Below are 21,471 nucleotides of genomic sequence, written 5' to 3'. Positions count from 1 at the left end.
ACCTTGGGTGTTTGTCTGGATGAGCTCACAACAGTTTCAAAGGGTACCTGCCCCTTGTTCTTTCCTTCACTGCTTTAAAACTACTGCTCTCTTTCCTTCTGTCTGAACTATGTTGCAGGTATGCTTGTGCCTAACCTCTCTGACTTTTACCTACTGTCTTGGATTCTGTCTTGAGCTGCCCTGTCACTACAGGCTTGCATGACAACCTGGCCTGTTGCCTGGACTGTTGGTGAACCCGCTTTGCTCTTCTTGCTTGGGTATTGAATTTGCTGACTCTTAGCTCCCAGCTCTACCTTCCACATGGAGAAGTCTGTCCCTGCTACATCCTGACATTCAGATATTCACATGAAAAGATGCAGCCACTGAGAAATGAGTGATAAATGGCAAAAGAATGGAAAGATAAATATTCAAGCATGACAAAGTAGTAACAAAAAAAACAAATGTATGTTCTAAGAGAGGGTATATGATACAGTGGGGAGATCCTTTCCACTATCCCTGAAGTGAAAAGAAGAAATTATGAGGAAAAGATAAAAAGACTATTTTGGCCAAACTCAAGAAGAAAATAAAAGCAGATACCTATAAAGAAATGCTGGACAGTTAAGTCAGGCTATCAGGAATGGTTGGAATTGATCCAATGCAAATTTAAGACAGGAAAGGGGAAAAAAAAGTCGAACTGTTTAGATAAAAAAGAAAAAGGAGGAACAAGGAAAAGCTGTACAGACCAAACCATTAGTAATTGTGCAGCAGAACATATATGAAAATCTCCTTAGTGCTTTCCAGGGAATGACTGGTTTCTTGGTGATAAAAAAAGAGTGTGCATACTGAAGTGGTAGTGCTGTGGCATTCATGAAAAGCAGTGTTGAAATTTTTTAGTAGTTCTATGTGAATATTATGGTCATACCTTGACAGTGGTGACAGAGAAGTCTATGGGAACTAGAAAACTAATGCAAGTTTCTTGACAGCAGGAGGAAAACCATACATCATTTCTGAAAGGATGCTACTGACGCACACCTTTCTTTGTAGCCTTAGACGATCACCATGTTTACATACAGCAAAGCGTTTCAAATACACTCAAAATGCATGGCAAATCATGTAGCATCTTCATAAGGCCATTGCCATACTGGTTTGCAGGCTTCCTTTGCAGCAATGGCAGGAATCTGGGGGGCATTTCAATAGCTAGTGTTTCTGCAATAATGCCCAAGTTCTTTAAACACTTTGAAGCCATGAACTTTGCCCACTATGAACAGTAGCACTATGCAGCAAGTGAAACTTTCAAAAGAGAATTTCACTAGGAGAGTGAGGTGTGGAGGTCAAAATGCAGATGCTGCGTGCAGCAGTGCTCCGGTCCTGAGGTGTCATTCTTCAGAGTTGCTGATGTTACATAGCTATGAACTTTCTCTGCAGTCTACGTAAAAAGCAGCTCTGTTAAGGCTCTGAGCTGTTCAGTAGATGTACGGTAACCATGGCACTGCAAACCTCTGCAGGAAGGTGTAAATCATAAAATGGTTAAACACTGGTGCTGAAACCCGCAGTATGATGAATCATGCAGTTCTATGGAGTATTTGTAGCTGGAGCATAAGATTTGTCTGCAGCACCAGCTGTAGTATGGGAGTCCCTGTGTGAACTTTTTTTATGTCTCTGCTACCTCCTTCAAGACAACACATCCCTGCTTTCTACTCTATGCCTAGAGAAAGCACCTCTTTTATACATTGAGACAGAGGGCAAAGCTGTCCTGTACTCATCCTCCTGCACTCGGCCCGCTCAGCCGGGCTCTAAAATGCTGGAGGCAAGCCGACTACGAAGCAAAAGGTCACTTTATTGCCAGAGCTAGCATTTCTTCCTCGCTGATAGCCTTCCTTTCTTCCTCCTTTGCACTATCAAACAAGGCTCCCGATTCCCGGCTCTTTAGGGCCACTGGAGCAGTGGCGCTGCAGGACACACAGCGCTAGGCACCCCCGGAGCCGCCAGGCCGCGCTCGGGGGGCCGCGCTCGGGGGGCCGCGCTCGGGGGGCCGCGCTCGGGGGGCCGCGCTCGGGGGGCCGCGCTCGGGGGGCCGCGCTCGGGGGGCCGCGCTCGGGGGGCCGCGCTCGGGGGGCCGCGCTCGGGGGGCCGGGCCCTGCACAAGGGGCCGCGCCCTCGCCTCCGCTCGCCCCCGCCCCCGACTCCGCCCCTCCCTTCCCGCCTCGTGCTCGGCCCCGCTCTCCCGCTCGCCGCCTGCGCTGCGCCTGCGCACGGAGGGCTAGGGCTGCCTTGGTGGGGGCGCCTGCGCGAGCCGCGCGCGTGCGCGGCAGCTGGGACGCCGGACCGCGGCTGCTGCTGGCATGGCGGAGGCGCGGCCCGGCTCAGGTGAGCGTGGCTGCTGCGCTGCGGGAGGGGAACCGAGGAGAGGGGCTGCAGGATTGGGTGGGCGCGGGGAAGGGGAGGAGCAGGCATCGGTCCCCAGCGATGCTAGTGGGGAGAAGGTCGCGTCGAGGCGGTCGCCGCCGGACGCTGGCTTGTCGAAGGGTGCGGGCTGCGGCACCACCTGTTGCGGCTGCCCCGCCCCTGCCCGCCGCGGCTTGGCGGCGCCTGTGGCGCCCAAAATGGCCGGGGTCGTCTGTGCCGAAGAGCCCAGTAGGAAGAACTTTGCCCGAGGAGGAGCGTGCTTGCTCCTGGTATGTGACAAACGCCTCTGATAATGCCAGAGGAAATACGTAAAGAAGAGCTTGATTACTGGAAAACCTGTCTGCTCTCTGCCCCCATGTCCTTGGAACCCAGGTTTCAGGCTACCCGCACAGAGCAGTGACAATGACAGCGTCTCAGGCCCACGAGCTGCTGTAAAACCGCGACTTTTTGAGGAGTCTCAGAGGGATCTCTGAGTAGAAGTCCTGTACATGCAGGACATGAGTTGCTGCTCAGAGCAAGTGCTGCCTGCTCAGAAGGATCTAGGCAGGGGCTCATGGATGGGGAGTGTCTTAGGGACGCAGCCTGGACAGGGATTGAGGGCAATATGCAAGAAAACGCTTTTCCTTTTGTTTTGCCCTGCTTACTTGTATGATGTAGGTTCAGATTAACTTTAGTTTTATTGGTTGTGGGTGCTGAGGAGTGGGGAGGAAACCTTTCAAGATCGATATTTCAGCCTTGCATTTAATAATTTGTCCTGTATTCCGGGTACTTAACAATAGAAGAACCCTTATGTAATTTTGTCACGAGTATGTATCTAGAAATAACACTGTTGCTGAGAGTAATTAATGATACTTAGTTTTTTCATCATGTTGCTTAATTTTATTGTAGTCCAGGTAGACTTTCTCTGGTAATCAATGTCACATTGAGGTCAGTTTATGAGCTGACCAATTTCATTGTTCATAGAGTTGGATTTCTGCCAGGGAGAATCCTGGATTTATGTGTTTTGGGTGAAGAAGAGTATTTTTCTCTACTTATGCAGCATCCTGATGTTAATTCAGATTAGGATTATGAACAGCCAATGTCCTTAATGGCATCCCCTGTTCTTGGCAGCCTGACTGTCATGATGGAAAAGTTGAGTTAATTTTTTGGTGGTATGAGAATGGGTCCACAAGCTGCCTTGTCAGAAGTGAGATGGTATGGGACATGGTACAGAGAGCACAGACATAGCTTCAGTAAAGATGGTGCAGTCAAATTTCTTCTTGTCTGTTTATCTTTGATGCTGTCAGGCTGCAGGTCAACTCTGTGAAATCTTCTGTATAGTATGTATACATTGGAATAAAGAATTTTAGGTATAGTGAGCTAAAAACTACTTTACTATAAGGCAGAACCTTAGTCTGCATGGGGCACCATTTCTACACTTGCATTATAATTCTTAAAATAACCAGATATTGTTACTTGAGATTAGGTTCTGGATCTGGTTCATTTTTATGGTAATTTCTGTGCTCTCAAAAAAAATCTTGTAGGTAGGTTTTGAGCTGTGCATGTGCAGTATTACAATGGAAACTAGGTTTTTAACTTCATGGACGGCACAAGTGTCTGGTTTTGAAGGCTTAAAATTGAAAGATGTTTCTGCTCTCAGAGTAGAACAGGGGGTCAGAGGGTGACAGTTTTGGGTCACTGCAGATGTGTTGCCCATCCAGGATATTTTGTCAATAGTGAAGAATTATTGAGACCCAGGAAATTATTATGAAAGATAAAGAGAAAAATAAAAGCAGCAAGGCAATTGCATAATAATTGTTCACACTGATACATCTCTCTAGTTTTGCTCCCTGTGCACCTAGAAAGGACAAGTGTATTTAATAGCTGTTAATGGATTTTTTTCCCATCAGTTGCTGTAATTGCTGTTGAATGTAGTTTTGGTTTTTTGCCATCACAGTGACAGCTGGGTGTTATACATGGTACAATGCATCATGAAGCTGAAGATAATCAGGGAATTGCTATAAAGAATTATGTAGCCCACTGTAAGGGGGAAGAGGAAGGTGAAAACTTAAAATACATTTGTTTTCCAAATGCAAAATCCATAACCCATTTTGTTAGGATGATGAAATTATCTACGACAAAATCCTACTTCTGAATTCTTTCCCATGTCATCTTGAAATGGGTTGGCTAAAACTTTGAAGTTCCATTTAAAGTGTGGATGCACTGAATTGGACATGAAACTGCACAATAGCATAGAAATACGATAACACTGTGCACCAATATACACAGGGACCTAACTAGCTGGAAAATAGCTTTGCAGAAAAGGTGAGATGAGGCCACCTCTGGACCACTGTGTCCAGTTCTGGACTCCATGTGTACAAGGAAGTAATGTACATACTGGACTGAGTCCAGCAAAGAGCCATGAAGATGATTAAGGAATTGGAGTATTCCTCACATGAGGAGAGGCAGAGAGAGCTGCATATGTTTAGTCTTAAGTCTCAGAGTGATTTTAGTGCTGTGTACAAATACTGAAAGGGTGGGAATAAAGAGAATAGAACCAGATTCATCTTATTGGTATTAAATTAAAAGATAAGAGGCCAAAGGAACAAAACGTGCAGAATTCCAGCTGAACACAAGGTAAAGTGAATGGTAGTAACACTGGAACAGGTTACTCAGAGAGGTCACGGCTTCTCTGCCCTTGGAGATACTCAAAATCTAGCTGGTCACAGTTATGAGCAACTGACCCTATTTGGGCAGAAGTTCTGGACTAGATGATCTGTAGAAGTCTCAAAATGGGCCATTCTGTAATTCTATGGTTAAGCTGATTTTGCATGTTATTCTCTAATAATTTCTGGTGAGAGTTGTAGGAAGGGAGCATATCTTTTATGATGTGAGCTAATACAGTTGAAATAAATAATGAATTTTGGTCATGCAGATTGTTTTACCTGGAAATGGGTTGAGTTGTTAAACCTGAAACAATATAACTCCTGTTTAGGAAGAAATTCAACATTCTGTAAATCTGTGTCGTCTTGAAAATGATAAGGTACTGTAGATGAATGTATAAAGTGATCAGAGAAGACAGAAAATATGAACTTGGTAGTCTGGTTTAAAGCTTCCGGTGCTATGGGGAAAGCCTCAGATTTCCATGATGCACCATTCCTTTTTTGTTTGTTTGTATTTTTGTTTTTTGTTTGTTTGTTTGTGGGTTTTTTCTTTTGTTTTGTTTTTGGTTGTTGTACTGTTTAATGCAGGCGTTTTAAGAGCTGCAGGAAGTGTCTTCCATGTAACTTGCGCTTCGTGTGCAGCTGACTGAATCATCTCTTGTCTGGATATATGTAATGCTGACACAAATAGATTGTTGTGTGCATACTCTACTGTCATCTATCTTTAGGTGAAAGAATAGGTTATTTGAATTGCTTTAAGCCTGAAGACATCCATCCTAAAATTAGCTTTGCTGTATAGGTGAGAGACAATATATAAATTCTATTATAAATGTTATAATATATATAATATTCTAGCTATTCATAGAATATTGTAAGTGGAAGGGGACTCACAAGAGTCATTGGGTCAAATGCTTGACATCACTCAGGCAATCTAAAAATTAAGTCAGCTATCTAAGCGCATTATTAAACAGTTCTTGAATATTGAAGAGCTTGGGGGTCATCACCACTTTCCTATAAAGTTTTTCCAGTACTTGACCACCCTTGAATTGAAGTTTTTCCTCATACTATCCAATCTGACATCTCTGTGACCAAACTTTAAACTTTCCTTCACGTTCTATCACTGGCCACTGGGGAGGGGAAATCACTGCCTCTCCACTTCCTCTCATGAGAAAACTGTAGGCATCAGTAAGGTCACTCCTCAGTCTCCTCCAAGCTCAACAAAGTATTTTCAGCTGGTCCTCATGACATTTGGTCCTTTCACCATCTTTGTTGTCCTCCTTTGGACACCTAATATTTTTATATTCTTTTTGCATTGTGGAGCCAGGTACACAGGAACTACTGAAAAAACTATTTTTGCACACAGTGTAAGAAACTATTTTTGGCTGAATTTATAGATATCTCATTAAAAGCAGTCAGTTAAAAGATGTCTGAAGTCTATCCAGAAAGAATGGTAATAATCAATATTGTTTGTTTCATTACAGTTTTGTATTGATAGGAAACTTCAGAAGGGAATCAGTTCTTCCTGTCTGGGAGATAAAACTGAGTTGATTTAAGAATAAAGTACTACAGTAATTTCACGAATACAAGCCGCACCAATTTGACCAAAATTTTGGTGGAAACCCGGAAGTGCGGCTAATATTCCGGGGCGGCTAATCTATTAACAAAATTCTAAAAGCTGCCAACACGGAAGTGAGAGCCCGCGGCAGCCCCAAGCCAAGCTGGAGCCCGGCCGGCCCCGGCAGAGGTGGGAAAGCCTGGCAGAGGCGGGGCCAGCAGTGTGGGGGGCGGGCGGCAGAGCCTGAGCCAGCAGGGCGGGGGAGTCCGGGAGAACTGGGGCTAGCAGTGCAGGGGAGCATGGCAGAAGCAGGAAGGCCGGCGGGTGGGGCTGCCTGGCAGCGGGGGAAGCCCAGCATAATCAGGGCCAGCAGCGTGGGGGAGCCCGGCGGTGCAGGGGCCTGCAGTGCCGGCCAGGGCGAGGAAACGCGGCGGCGGTGCAGACGGGAGGGGGCGGCCGGCGAGCCTGGTGGCGGCGGCGGCAGCCCTGCCGGCGGGGCGAGCGAAAGCGGCGCTCGCGAAAGCGCCGCTCAGCGAGCGAAAGCGCCGCCGCGAGCGAAAGCGCCGCTCGCGAAAGCGCCGCCGCGAGCGAAAGCGCCGCTCGCGAAAGCGCCGCCGCTCGCGAAAGCACCGCCGCTCGCGAAAGCGCCGCCGGGCGGGCGCGGGGCGGGCGCGGCGCTCGCGAGGCGCGGCGCGGGGTGAGCGAAAGCGGCAGCGGGGCGAGCGAAAGCGGCAGCGGGGCGGGCGGCGAGCCCGGCGGCGGCAGCCCTGCCAGCCGGGCGAGCGAACGCGGCAGCGGGGCGGTGCTGACGGGAGAGGGGGGCCAGCGAGCCCGGCGGCGGCGGCAGCACCACCCGGCCAGCCCCGCCGAGCCGTGGCGCTGAGCTGGGCCACCCGGCGCCGTCGGCAACCATGAGCGGGCCGAGCCTGCCTGGCCCCGCCCCGAGCCAGTAAAGCCCGCTATGCCGCGATCCTGTTACTAATTGGCCAATTTGTGAAAGCTGCGCACGGATTCTCGCGACGAACGAAAGTGCGGCTAATATTCGGGGTGCGGCTTATCTATTGACAAAGACAGCAACATTGTCGAGGCACCGGGGGTGCGGCTTATAATCCGTGCGGCTTGTATTCGTGAAACTACTGTAACTTTGATGCCTAAGGGGCTGTTCTATGGACTGTGTTATATTTTTTTCTGATTAACTTTTTCTTCTGATTAACTTTTTCTTCTGATTAACTAATATATTTTTTCTCTTATATTTGTTTTTAATTATGAACTTCATACTAATTAAAGTACATTATTTAGTGGTTCTTAAAACTCTAATTGAATGTTGCTTCCTGAAACTGTGAAACTGTTCTAAAACATGTCACTTAGGCATAATGTCTTTAAGTGGCACCTTCAAATGTCAATGTATTCATAAAACAAGTACCTAAGCTATTTGCTGTACTGTTCCCAGGTATAAACTCTGTTTTTGAATATGAGCTTGTACTTATTAAAATGAGATGAGTATTCATTAATTTGCTTCATATTTTTAAATGTGTTCTTATCAAATTATTTTTCTGAGAGTTCACAAGGACTACCTGTTTGCCAGGGCATTCTGGCTCTGTCAGCAGTTAATGCTGAAGGGTTTGATGTTATGGCAGAACAGGCGTGAAACCATATGGCTTTCATATGCTTCATTCTAATTCAAACCAAAGCTCCTAGGGATGTTAGTGTTAGAATCATAGGTTGGCTTGGGCTAGAAGGCACCTTAAAAGTCATCTAGTTTTGACACCCCTGTGATGGGCGGGGACATGTTCCACTAGACCTGCTTGTTCAGAGACCCATCCAGTGTGGCCTTAAACACTTCCAGGGATGAGATCTCTGCTTTAGGCAACCTGTTTCAGTGCCTTACCACTTCACAGTAAAGATTTTCTTCTTTATATCTAACCTAAATATCTCCTCTTCCAGTTTGAAGCCAGACCCCCTTGTCCTGTAACTACATGTCTTTGTAAAAAGTTTCTGTCCATTTTTCTTGTGGACTCCCTTCAGGTACTGGAAAGTCACAGTTAGGTCACCTTGGAGCCTCTTCTCCAGGCTGAACAAATCCAATTCTCTTAGCCTTTCCTCACAGGAGATATGCTCCATCCTTCTAGCCATCTTGGTGGCCTCCTCCATACTTGCTTCAGTTCAACAAGTTGATGTCCCTTGTGTGCTGGGGACCCCATGGCTGGACACAGCACTCCAGGTATGGAGTGCTCGGAACAGAGCAGAGGGGATGAATCAACTCGCTTGACCTGCTGGCCACATTCTTCTGATGCAGCCCAGGATACAGTTGGTGCTTTGGGCTGTGAGTGCATGTTGTCAGGTCATGTCTGCCTTTCATTCACCAAGTCTTTCTCACCAGTGCCATTCTTGATCTGTTGATTCCCCAGCCTTTATTGATATTGGGGGTTGCCCTGACCCAGGTGCAGCCCTTTGCCCTTGGTCTTGTTAAACCTCATGAAATTTCTGTGGGCCCGCTTCTTGAGCTGGTCCAGGTCCCTCAGGATGGATCCCATCCTTCAGGTGTGTCAGTTGCACTGCTCAGCTTGGTGGCATCTGCAAAATTTGCTGAGAGTAGAATGTATCTCTCTGCCTATATAATAAATGAAGACATTAAACAACTGCAGTGGCTGCAATATAGACCCCACTTGTCCCTCATGTCCATCATTGACCATTGACCACTACCCTCTGGATGAGACTTTCCAGCTAAATTGCCCACCTATCTCTGTGATTGTGAGAGGAGGATATTGGGGGAGACCATATAACAGTCTTTACAGAAGTCCAGCTAAATAGTATCTGCAGCCCTTTCCTTGTCCATTTATGTAGTCACTCCATCCTAAAAAGCCACTAGGTTGGTCAGATGGGACATGTCCTTGAAGCTGTGCTGGCTGTCCCAAATCACCTCCCTATCCTCCATGTGTCTTAGCATGCCTTCTAGGAGGATCTGTTCCATGATGTTCTCAGGCACAGAGGTGAGACAATATAGAAGTTTTTTTGTAAAGGTATTGTGATATTCTGTGTTTATTTTATGGAAATACAGGCTGGACTTCAGCTTTGGGGCATCCCTTTTGCTTTGAAATTTTGTGTATGTATGTGTAAACATGTCAGAGACAATTTCAGCCAGTGTTAGTTACTTATTGTTACAGTTGTGCATTTATTTTGCAGTTTCTTGTCTTGGCAGACAGAAATCAGTTTCAGTAGCATTTGCCACGATGGATTTTCTTCATTATGTAGAAACTGACAGCAAGAATAGAAATCTTATTGATGTAAAAAGTTCTAATGAATTATTCATATTTTGGAGGTGCTTTTAAATATCTGAATCCCAGTTTCTCATTTTTTTTCTGCAGACTTAATAGATTATTTGAAAAGTGCTTTCAAAGTATTACTTCCACAGTTACATTTCAAATCATGATTAGACTTCTTGGAGGCCATGCCCAAAGGTCAGTCTGACTGTAATTCCTTCATTCATTTTACATACCACATCTCATAACCAAAGAAACAGTGGTCTTTAAAAATAGAATATGCTTTTTAGAGGCAAACTGTGTGGGTTTTGTAAAACCTGTTTTTATTAAACTTTAGCTATCCATCAGACTTTAAAATTTAGAGTATACAAAAGAAAACTTAAAACAGCTAATAGAATGGGTTTCAAATAAGGTTTGCATGTAATTATAGGATTGCATTCTGTTTTCAAATAAAAATGTGTGAAACTTAAGTAGTCTATACTGAATGACTGGTGTTAACATTATAGTGTAAAAGAACCATAGTTTACAATTGTTCTGCTCTTTATTAGTGATAGAAAAGAAACTGGCAAAACACTGGGAGAACTGAAAGGAAGCATAGCTGCAGAAAATAGAATGGACAACTTTACATTTGGAGTTCTTTGCACAGGATACATATGCTGAGAAAAATGTTTCTAGGGAGGATGCTTGCAGTCCACATTCATATGTATAAGCCTGATGTTGGTACCTCCTTGGGTTTGCAGTCCTATTGAAGTGGAAAGCACTTACAATGGTTGTTGAATCCAGACCTGACCACTTCAGGGCTGACCAGAAGTTGAAGCATATTAATAGTGTTGTCCAATTGCCTCTTGGACACTGGCAGACATGGGGTATTGACCACCCTTCTGGAAAGCCTGTTAAAGGTTTTGACCACACTCTTGGCAAAGAAATGTCCCCTCATGTTGAGACTGAGCACCTCCCCATCCCTCCCCCTAACCCCTCCAGGGGTCACAGCTTTGAACCATTCCCACACCTGCTGGCACTGGGTACTGGGAAGAGGGGGTCAGCACCTGTGTCTCTACTTCTTTTCCCCTGAGTTAAGATTGATTCTTAACTGAGTCTCAGGCTGTTTTGAAGACCAGACTTCTGTCTGGTTTTCTGGTTTTCTTATTCTGTTGTCTCAAAATCAGGTTAGTATTTCAGCTTAAAAAACCCCATATTTGTATTTGCATTTGAATCTAGTTTTTTTATAATATATAATATGGTATAGAGTGGCATATAATAATATATAATATACTATGCTAATAACATATACTGTCTTGTAACATTGTAATGTTAATATATATGAATATAGTAAATATAGATAGTATTAAATTACATTATGTATTTTATGTAATAATATATACTACCATTTTTGCAAAGACAAAAAACCTCAAAGTAACTTCAACTGCTATTTAAAAACTAAAGTATTAATTAGGCAATGTGGTTAAAACATCCTGAAATGGAATTTTAAATTCTTAATTTTGTATTAAGGTTAAAGCTTTACTTCCACAAAGTTGTACATTATGTTTTTTTCGTTTGGCTGCCAACTTTCACACTGCACTATGACCATTTCTAAAGATTTTAACAAATCTTATTTTGTTCAAAAGCAAATTAAATTCACTGGGAAGAAAAAGAATGTTAGTGCCTTGAAATGTTCTGGTTTGTTCTTCCCTTCAAGATGATAATTTCCACAGTCTTTGTTGAAAAAATAGTAGGTAGTTCAGGAACCTAGATTACGTTAGCCTTTTGGAGAGTCTCTTGGCCTAAGTCATGGCCTAAGTGCTTGATTGTTTGTTTCAGTTGTTATGAACCAGGAATAAACTGTGCTCTGTCCTACCATGTCAGGTAACTTACCCACCAGTAAAATGGGGACTATCTCTATGAGATTTTATAAACTACTTTTTTTTACATTACTGTGTAAGATTTAACCAATCTCCCACAGTCGGTTAAACTATCCCCAATATTCACCTAATAATTTCTGTTGCAGGCAGGCACTACTGGTACAATGCTACAGTTACGTTTCTCTTTCTAGAGTCATAGAAATTACAGAAAACCTCTGAAGTAGAAGCGTGGTTCATGGTGATGGCCTCAGAAAAATAATGTTGCACGGCTGCCCTGTGCTGTTTAGCATGTCTGTAGAACAGTGTAATCAGAGTTGATGCAAGTATTTACTACTTCTGCTTTTATTTACTATTTTTTTATTAATTTACTATTTTTATTTATTATTTTACTACTTTTGTTTTTATATTCAAAGTTCTGTATAATATTCAAATGTCAGATGTAGACATTGTATTTAAAGGACCCCTTTTTTCCAGGTTCTTGTATGTATGTAAATATGCTAGAAAAAACTTTCGATATTAGACACTGATTATCACACTTGCATACCTTGTTCTGCTTCAAAAGTTTTCCTTCACCTTCTATTTCTATATTCTTAACTCTGGGTCATCATAGTCCTTCTGTAAAGATGACAAGACAAGAAGGCTTCTACAAATCACTGTATGATTCAGTTCTAGTTTCTGGACACTTGTTGGCAGTTTTTCTGTTAAGTGTGGGATTGATTGAGCTTCTGGACCTTTGCATACCTGGTAATTTGATTGAAAAGAAGTATATGAATTTTTGATTTTTTTTTTGTTTTGTTTTTAGGTACATTGAATTTCAGTCCTGATGCTGCTGATTCCATTCCTGGAGAAAGACAACCTACAGATACAAACTGGGTAAATAAAGATAGAAAAGACTCTAACAGTAATCAGAATCGAAGTAATATACCAATTCCTGGTCTTTCTTCTGAAAGAAGTACAGATTATGAAAGCTCTTCTACAAAGCATCGTGGCCTTTGTAATCCTGAAAGTCAGTATGGGAATTCTGAAGACTTCCACCAATATTTTGGTACCAGTAAAAGTCTGAAGAATCGCAGTTTGCAAAGTCAGAGATTGCACAGATTAAGAAATGATAGCACATGTGCTAGAAATAAGATAAGGCAAAGTACTACTGATGCTGCTACAGGTCCAGGAATTTCAGATGCTGCACTAGTACCTGGTAGAAGAGCACCTCCTAGAGGATACAGCGATTTTCTCTCCTCAGAGAGCGACAGGGAGGTACCTAATGCAGATAGCAGAGGGGCAAAGCCGAAGAAAACACATCTGATGCATACATCTGGGAGAGGTTTCAGGGAAAAGGGAAAGCAGGTACATGACCGTGAAAAGCGAGTGAGCTCTAAACAGAAAGTAGAGTTGTTTGAAAATTTTCCGTCTTTGGATTTGACACAATCTGACTCTTCAGAATCATCTGTTGGAAAGGCATTCTGTGATGCACCTTTTGGAAGTGGGGATGAGCAAAAAGGCTACAATAATGTAAACAAAAGATATCCCCGGAAGCCTGTGTGGAATAAACCCCCAGCAGAAAAGGATTGTCAGAAAAGACATGATTCTCACCGTGGTAAAAATACAAAAGTAGGTAAGAAGTCTTCTGTTGCATATACCCCAAAAGATAAAAATGAAAGGAAGAAAGAACTCGCTGCTCACAAAAATGATGAAAATTTGACCAGTGAAATCAGACATCAGATGTCTGAGTCTCTCAGGTTCAGTGGAAGAAAGTTCCTGCTAAAGGGCGATCAAGTACCTTCACTTCATTTCAGCTGGACCCAGTACTGGAAAAAGCAAAGTGATGTACCAAAAAACAAAGAAACTCATACGGGTAAGTTTTTGAGACTGTCCTGGACTTCTATATGAATGATATGATTTTGAATAATTTAAACATAAATTCTTTGCATCAGCTCCTGCCTTGAGTAGCTGAAGAAGCTTATTATTTCGCATTAAATTGGTATTGGTTTCAGAGGATAGAATTGAATGTAAATGCATGGTTTCTGAGTGGGAACATATTCTGTAAGTTTACTAGAGAAGGACAAATTTAGTTTAAAGTTTTTTTTCTGTTTTGCTACCGAACTGCAAACAGTAACCTGGTCAGGTATCATAATAAAATGTGTATGTTGTGGGAGTAAAATACTGAGCATTGATAAGGATATGAGGGTCTTGAGGGGTAAATATGGAAAATGTCCACAAAAGCCCCTGCTCCCCCAAGGGTTGCGTACAGTTTTGTAAGTTTAGTAAATCAGCATAATTGACTAAAATCACCAAATCACAAGTGGTCATGCAGTTCCCCTCCCCCAGTTTAAGCCCGTCTAAATCCTCCCCCTTCAGATGGGATTATACCTTGTTGATGAAAATGTGTCTCAAAGAGCTGTTTTTCAAGCTTGGTTTCTAAGGAAAACCAAGATAGTATAGAGGTCTTGGAATGTGTTTTGTCTTTCTGCCTATCAGGGCAGGGAAAGGTACTGGGAAAGCTATGAATGCAGTAATAGACTACAGAGCTCCAAATATATGTTTGAAGAATACAGAGAATCTATAAAAGAAAGAAGACAAAAAACATTAGGCATCACTCAAAAGGTAATTAGAAATATCTGGATACTATTTTTGGAAGTTTGAGAATAGAAACATGCTGTTGACAGTGTAAACCAGACCTGCAGTTTTTGGCTTGAGTGAATTTTATGCTGACTCATACCACTAGTGACTGCAAATATTAAGTGGAAATCAGCTGAATCTCTTCAGTGCTATGATACTGGTTTCTGTTTCAGCAACAACTTAGGTAGCTTATTACTGTTTTTAAGAGACTTAAATATTCAGAAGCAATAAGGAGAAACACCGAGAATTATGTTTATGTGGTGTTTTACAAAGCATCTCAACCTTATCTTCTGCAGCACAGAATGATAGAGATGGATAGACTAGGTCCAATTATCTTAACTGTGATATCAAATCTATTGAAGACTTTGCTTCTCAACATCTTATTTCTCAGCTGAGAAAGTAATAGCATAATCAGGAGGCATAAGAAATGTCTAGTTGGAAACTTTCTTCTCTTAGGAGGGAGGATCAAGATGTTCCTTGATCCTCTCTGACCTTAATAAATTAACTGTCATGCTCCTGGGATCTATTTGAATCATAAAATTGAAGATACCTCAGTCTTTTCCCAGCATTATTATTAAATGAAAAACCTTACATGCAATAAAAAAAAAGATAAGTAATAGTCTTTCCTGGGGAACTTAAGGAACTTCCCCCTCCAAAATAGTAGTTTATTTGCATGCTTTATTTAGGAGCTCTTTTGGAAACACTGTCTGCCACAACTGGGATTTTGGGTTTTTAACTATTTCTGGGAGAGCTACAATTTCTGAGTATGGTATAGCTTTAGTCTTCTGGAAAAAAACTATGTTTTACATGAGAATTTTTCCTCTAGGCAGATAATAATTATGGGGTAACAAACAGAAATTAATGTTAGTCCTAAATGTTGTGCCCTCCTTAAGGGATGCAGGAGGGCTGGAAAACAAACTTGAAAATCGTATTGAGGAGGGCAAACAATGTTAATGCGTGCAAGCCGTGGCGTTGCTTGCAGTCACATGTAGTACAAGCACATTTTGAATTGGCAGTACAGTAATTTCACGATTATAAGCTGCACCATTTTGACTAAAATTTTGGTCGAAACCCGAAGTGCGGCTTATATATGGACAAAGAACGAAAAGTTGCTGTTTTAGTTTGGAGGACAGGTGTCTGCTGAGAAAGGCAAGAACTTCTCTTTGAAATGGAGAATGCAAACCCCCTCCCTCCAAATTATTATAATTTTGAAATCAAGGGGCTTTCAGGCAAAAATATGGAAATTAGGAACAACAGTTCTTTTCTAGGGAAATTAAAATAGAAATACAGTACTACAAAGAAACAAACTCCAAACCCTGACAAAGTGAGAGTACAACCTGACACCCCGTCAGGTAGGGTGTTGGTAGCAGTCCCATTAAATGGTGGCTACATCCTCCTGCAGTGACAGATGTGATTCAGTTGGAGCAGTGCTCCTGCAGAAGGTGCAGTTTCCCTCTGGAGGTCCGGTGGGGATGTGGAGAAGTCCGGTTTTCCTCTGGACTCCAGTGGAGAAAGGGGCTACCTTGGTGTCCCAAAACCTGTTTTTATCTTGGTAAGAAATGTTGGACTCTTTCCCCTGGCTGGATCAACTTCCAATGGGATGAGGTAATTTTATCAGTCACACAGTGGGACTCAATGGGCCATTAGCAGAAAATGACTCGCTGGAGGAAGGATGGGCTGTGAAAAGATAAAGAACAATGCCCCACCTGGTTTCAATGGATGGTCCATTAGCAGAATATCTGCCGTTGAGATAAGGATCACTGTCCCCACCCTCAACAGATGGTGATAGAATAGATACAGTAATTTCACGAATACAAGCCGCACTGTTTTGACCAAAATTTTGCTCCCATACCGGGAATGCGGCTAATATTCAGGTGCGGCCAATATGTGAATAATTTTCTGACATTTTCAACCGTGGGAGTGCAAACCAAGTCAGTGCAAACTGTGAAGTCGAGCTCCTGCCAGTAAAACCCTGCATTTACACGGTTGTTACAAATTGATACTCTGTTGCACGGCAGGTGGAGCTGCTCTGTGCAGGCAGCACAGGGGGTGGGGAAGGCGGGGCAGCTCCCTCCTGCTGGCCCCACTGCTCGGGGGAGGCAGGGGCAGCTCCCTCCTGCTGGCCCCACAGCTCGGGGGAAGGCGGGCAGCTCTCTCCTGCTGGCCCCGCGGCCCGGGGGGCTCCCGTCCCCGCGTGCTGCCGCCGCAGGAGCAGGCAGGCTACATCCCCGGCTCCCATGGCCGCCGCAGGTGCCGGCGGGCTCTGTGTGCCTCCTGCCACCGCGGGGCAGCGCCGGGCCGGGGTGACCGAGCCCAGTGGTGGCGGCAGCCGGCCCCGAGCGGGCCCGCCGAGCGGCAGCGCCGAGCTGGGCCACCCAGCCCTGTCGGCAGCCCCGAGCCCTCATGGCCTGAGCCGAGCCAGTAAACCCCGCCCTGCCGCCGTTCTGTTACTATTTGGCAACTTTGTTGCACACGGGTCCTCGCTGTGAACGACAGAGCGGCTTATACTCGGGTGCGGCTTATTTATGGACAAAAAACAAAATGTTTGCCAACACCCAGCCATGCGACTTATACTCAGTGTGGCTTGTATTCGTGAATTTACTGTACCTTTTATCACAGTCTGTATTGTAACGTGCGGCTTATAATCAGGTGCGGCTTATATATGGACAAAGAATGAAAAGTTGCCGACGCCCGGAGATGCAGCTTATAGTCAGTCCGGCTTATAATCGTGAAATTACTGTAATTTTTTTCTATTATTTTCCTTTCGTATTTCCTTCATTTTGAATTTGAACTTTCCCTGTTGTGGTCTGGTCTAATCACAGAGGTGCAAAGAGAACTCTCTGTGAATAAAGCTGAGCATACTTGGGTTCAAATGTTCTCAGAAACAAGATTAAAACACAAACAAGTGTAGATGTTGATACAAAAAAAAAAAACAACAAAGAAAGAATAAGACATTTTACTTAATAGTAAAAGGCAAAGAGAAAGAAAGAAATAGAAAAAGGGGACTGGGAGAGGAGGACAGGGTGACAGAGACAAATTAAGTAGAAACATATCCCTGCATGGATTCCAATGACATCTTGTTCCCCTCCCTCAGGTCTTCTTGGTGATGAGGGTCCCCTTCCAAAAAGTATAGAATCCAATGGATTAATCCCTAGGTGGGAATGCCCAGGGTGCCTTCCCTGAGGGGGAGCAGATTTGACATTGTCCCCTGCAAGACTGTGGATCTGTTGCATCATGTGCAGTGCTCTCTGGTGCAGGGTCTGGGGTCCCCTTGCAGTGGGCCTTTGATGGGCCATGACATCCCTTCTGCTGTCTCTCTCTTGGATGTCTGGTAGATTTGGCTTTCCCGAGCTGGGGTGCCCTGCAGTTGGGTAAGTCTTCACAGCAGTGGATGGGCATTCACTGCCTCTGACTAGAAGCTGTGTCACACATCCAAAACCTCTCATCCTCCCTGGTTTGATGTTGGGATCTATGCAAGTCTGGCAGCAGATAAACCTGGGACTATAGCCTCTGCCCCAAAGCTTCTGGACATCCCTGCATCCTGTGGATGCATGGTCTTCCAGTCTTACCCATCATTTCCCAGATGCATTGAATAACAGTTTTCTTATCTCTGTCCCTTAGGCAGGTGTAGCTCACAGCTGAGGGCCTCAACCCAGGGACCCCATTCAGAGGACAGTGGTCTTCCATGCAGTTTTTGTTACACAATTTGCTATAATAGGCAAAAGTCCATAAAAATGTCTAAGCCATAAACCATAACATTTCAGTCTTTGACACACTTGTATTGGTACAATCTTAAAATGGTACATTTTACACTGTACACTTGTAGTTGATATATTTTAAAATCCTGTGGACATTTCTAAGGTGTATTTGGTAGTCTTACCTTGAAGGGTGAGAAGTAATCTGACACAAATCAAGCTTTATGTGGTGCCTTTTTAATGGTTGCACATCAGGCTGTTTTGACTTTAATGTGGGGTTCTTGCTTTATTTTCGAAGTACTTTTTTGCATTTGTTCGTATGGCTCAAAAGACCCTATACTTTGACTGTTTTTCCCGGTAATTCTACTCCTAAAGCACTCATTTTATATAGGGTTTATTCCCATAATCCAGGTCCTTGGCTATTAATATTTGTTGTGTCATCTCCTGGGGAATACTTAAGGATAGGAATTGAATATAATTTTGACAGAGATTTCTGTATTTAGGAGCATTCGTTTTTTTATTTTAAAGTGTATACAAAGATGAATTTCCTATATAAAGTGATGAGTAAAATCTCAAACTTCTGCCAGTCTTAACACAATTAATTAATTCATAAGATCAGAATAATTGCTATTTGTCAAAGTGTAATTTACATTGCCACTTTAATAGAAATCTTATACTCCTTCTTCCTGTTCTGAAGTTTAAAAAATACATAGCAGGTATCAAACTGGAATCTTCTGGGACTAAACTAATGCCGTATTTATAGCCACAGAGGTAAAATAAGTTTTGCTATAATTTAAATGAAATACTGGAATTTAATTTGAGTTTCATTTCTCAGCTAGCTGTTCTTTTATGCACAAGTAATATATTTTTTTGGCAGGGTCATTGATTGAACAACTGACCACAGAGAAGTATGAGTGCATGGTGTGCTGTGAGGTGGTCCGAATAGTAGCCCCAGTGTGGAGCTGTCAGAATTGTTACCATGTATTCCACCTGAATTGCATCAAGAAGTGGGCACGATCACCAGCCTCACAAGCTGAAGGTTGGTATTTTCTCAAAAATATTTTTTATATATATCCTATATTATGTATACATATTGTATATATCATATATATTGTATATTCTCAAGTATATATAATAGCCAAATTAGTGTGTTGCTTATGTAGTGAAAACTATTTAGAAATATTGTTGAAGATAGCAGTGTGACCCACCTCTGAGGCAAGGCAACCAAGTTCCTTGTTAAAGGGATCCCTGGGGGTGGATTAAATCAAAACAATACCAATTAATTGATACAACAACAAATTTTATTAGAACTGCTTTGAAACCTTAAGTGGAAGAAAACTTAATGGAGAAGGGATATTGTACCCATTCTGAAGTTTGTGAACACCCTAAGAGAGGAAAATAGGAAAAACAGGAAAAGAGAGCACAATCACCACCCATAGCTCCGGTGACATGGCAGGGGGTCATGGTCCGTGATGTCACGATGTCTATTGGAGATGGGGGCATGCATACACATAAAAAATTGGGGGGTTTATAACCCTGGTTCTTCACAGAATGACTAGGTTAGAAGAGACCTTCAAGATTATCGAGTCCAACCCATGCCCTAGACCATGGCACCAAGTGCCATATCCAGTCTTTTTTTAAACACATTCAGGGATGGTGACTCCCCACCTCCCCAGGCAGACCATTCCAATGCTTTATAACTCTTTCAGTTAAAAACTTTTTCCTGATATCCAACCTAATTTTCCCTTGACACAAACTGAGACAGTGTCCTCTTGTTCTGTTAGTTGCTGCCTGGTAAACACTCCAGTTCCTCCTCTAGGAAGTATGCAGAGTCTTCTTTCTGGAAGGTTCTGGAAGTCTAGTAGTGTCAAACATGGGGCCTTGAATGTATGTGTGTACCTGGAAAAATTTTCTGAACAAAGGTTCCAAGTTCAGAGTTGTGTGGCTGCATGGTGGTGTCTTGCAGTGCAGGAGAGAAATTGCATAAAAACCCTGCCTCTGTAGTATTCATTGCCAACAATGGTTTCTCCTTTAGTTCAAAGTTTCTCCTTTAATTAAACAAGCTTACATAGCTTGTTTAAGGCAAAATTTAGCCATAAGGTGCAAATGGTTCACTACAAGCAGTAAGCTGTAAATGAGTTTTAAATCAATTTTTTTTCATGGTTCTGTGTATGCTTTATACAGTCCTCATAACTCAAGTCTTTCCAGTGTTCTAGCTAAACCTAATTTCCAGATTTGGATACGTAAGATCGTTCAATGAAATCAGTCCATCAGGATGCAAAACTTTATGGCTATGTTTTTACACACCAAGAAATGTCTCATCTCTCATCTGTGCTTTGCTGAGCAGTCAAGCAGAAGATGCACTTCATGCATTATTTGTCTGCTTTTACTCAACCACTTTTTAGTTTGTTTCTCAGATAAAATACTTCTGAAATCCATCCCTCAAGCTGTGCAATGAAAGGGAATTCAGAGAAAACAGAAAGTTTCAGCCTTTGTTATCAGCTTAAACTGTTTCAGATTCTTTGTATTATACCACTTTTTGAAATTTCGGCACTTTGAATCCTTTGATGTAAGCTAAGGCTGAATTGCAGCCGCTGCTCAGGTCAGTTAAATGGTGTAGACATACTCTGAAGATGATAATCCTGAAGTAGGCTTTATTTTTTTTTTGTGCCCTGCTTGTTCAGCATTTGCCATTTTTTGTGTGTCTTTCTGTATCTCTCTGGGCAGACTGAGGAAATATGATGTCACTGGTTCCAAATGTTTGAGAGAAGTTCTTGCTGACTGTAAATCTCCTGCAGAAAGGATTTGGTTGCAAAGTTCTTTTTGCAGAAGATGCATAGTCAGACTTCTGGATAGGGCTGGTGGTGAGCCCCAGTTCTCACTCAATGAGTTTATTTCAAAGGGACTTGAGGTACTACTTTACCCTGAGGTAGGCACATGGGAGAAATGCAGCAACATTCTCAAGAGGTTAAAAACCAAACTTTATTGGTGAACTTTACAAGCCAAACTCAGAGTGACTGTTGAGTGACTCACTTTGCTTAAGGGGGCTTTTGTCTTTCAAGACAGTAACCTTAGATGCTTGAATCCTGAAAGCTTTTAAAATAGCAAAATTTTGGGCCATTTGCTTTTTGTGTAAGAATTTGTAGACTAAATATGTTACTGTACTCTGCATATGAGAGAACTAGAGCTAATCATTAACTGAAGTTAAAGGTTGTGGCCTCAGCAGAGCTGATGCCATAGCTCCAATAAAAACACCAGTACATATTTCTTGACCTGCAAGGCTCTGCTACCCCATCTTGTTTAGATTTTGTACTTCAGAGTGTATTTGTTTTACCATACATTGTTTCAGTATATGTTCTACTTTTCAGGCTTTGGATAATGAGAAATTCACTAGAATCCTGGCAGTTATTATTGTCTGCTGTGGGAGAAATGGGACACTGTAATCTACCTAATTCCATA

The 21,471-nt window shown here is 42.9% G+C and overlaps 1 protein-coding gene across 1 annotated transcript in view; it reads left to right on the top strand.

Moving 5' to 3' along the window:
* The first annotated feature begins 2,281 nt into the window (after positions 1–2,281).
* The window catches only part of NFX1 (nuclear transcription factor, X-box binding 1), a 76,125-nt gene continuing 56,935 nt past the window's right edge, over positions 2,282–21,471 (top strand). The window contains 3 exon segments of the mRNA XM_033057520.1: positions 2,282–2,346; positions 12,504–13,553; positions 18,890–19,051. Coding sequence (XP_032913411.1) covers positions 2,322–2,346; positions 12,504–13,553; positions 18,890–19,051 — 1,237 coding nt within the window. The 5' untranslated portion in view covers positions 2,282–2,321.

This window comes from Catharus ustulatus, chromosome 1 (genome assembly GCF_009819885.2).
Source record: "Catharus ustulatus isolate bCatUst1 chromosome 1, bCatUst1.pri.v2, whole genome shotgun sequence".
Taxonomy (NCBI): Eukaryota; Metazoa; Chordata; class Aves; order Passeriformes; family Turdidae; genus Catharus; species Catharus ustulatus.
The sequence above is the reverse complement of the archived record's forward strand: the minus strand, read 5'-3'. Positions and strand labels throughout refer to the sequence as shown.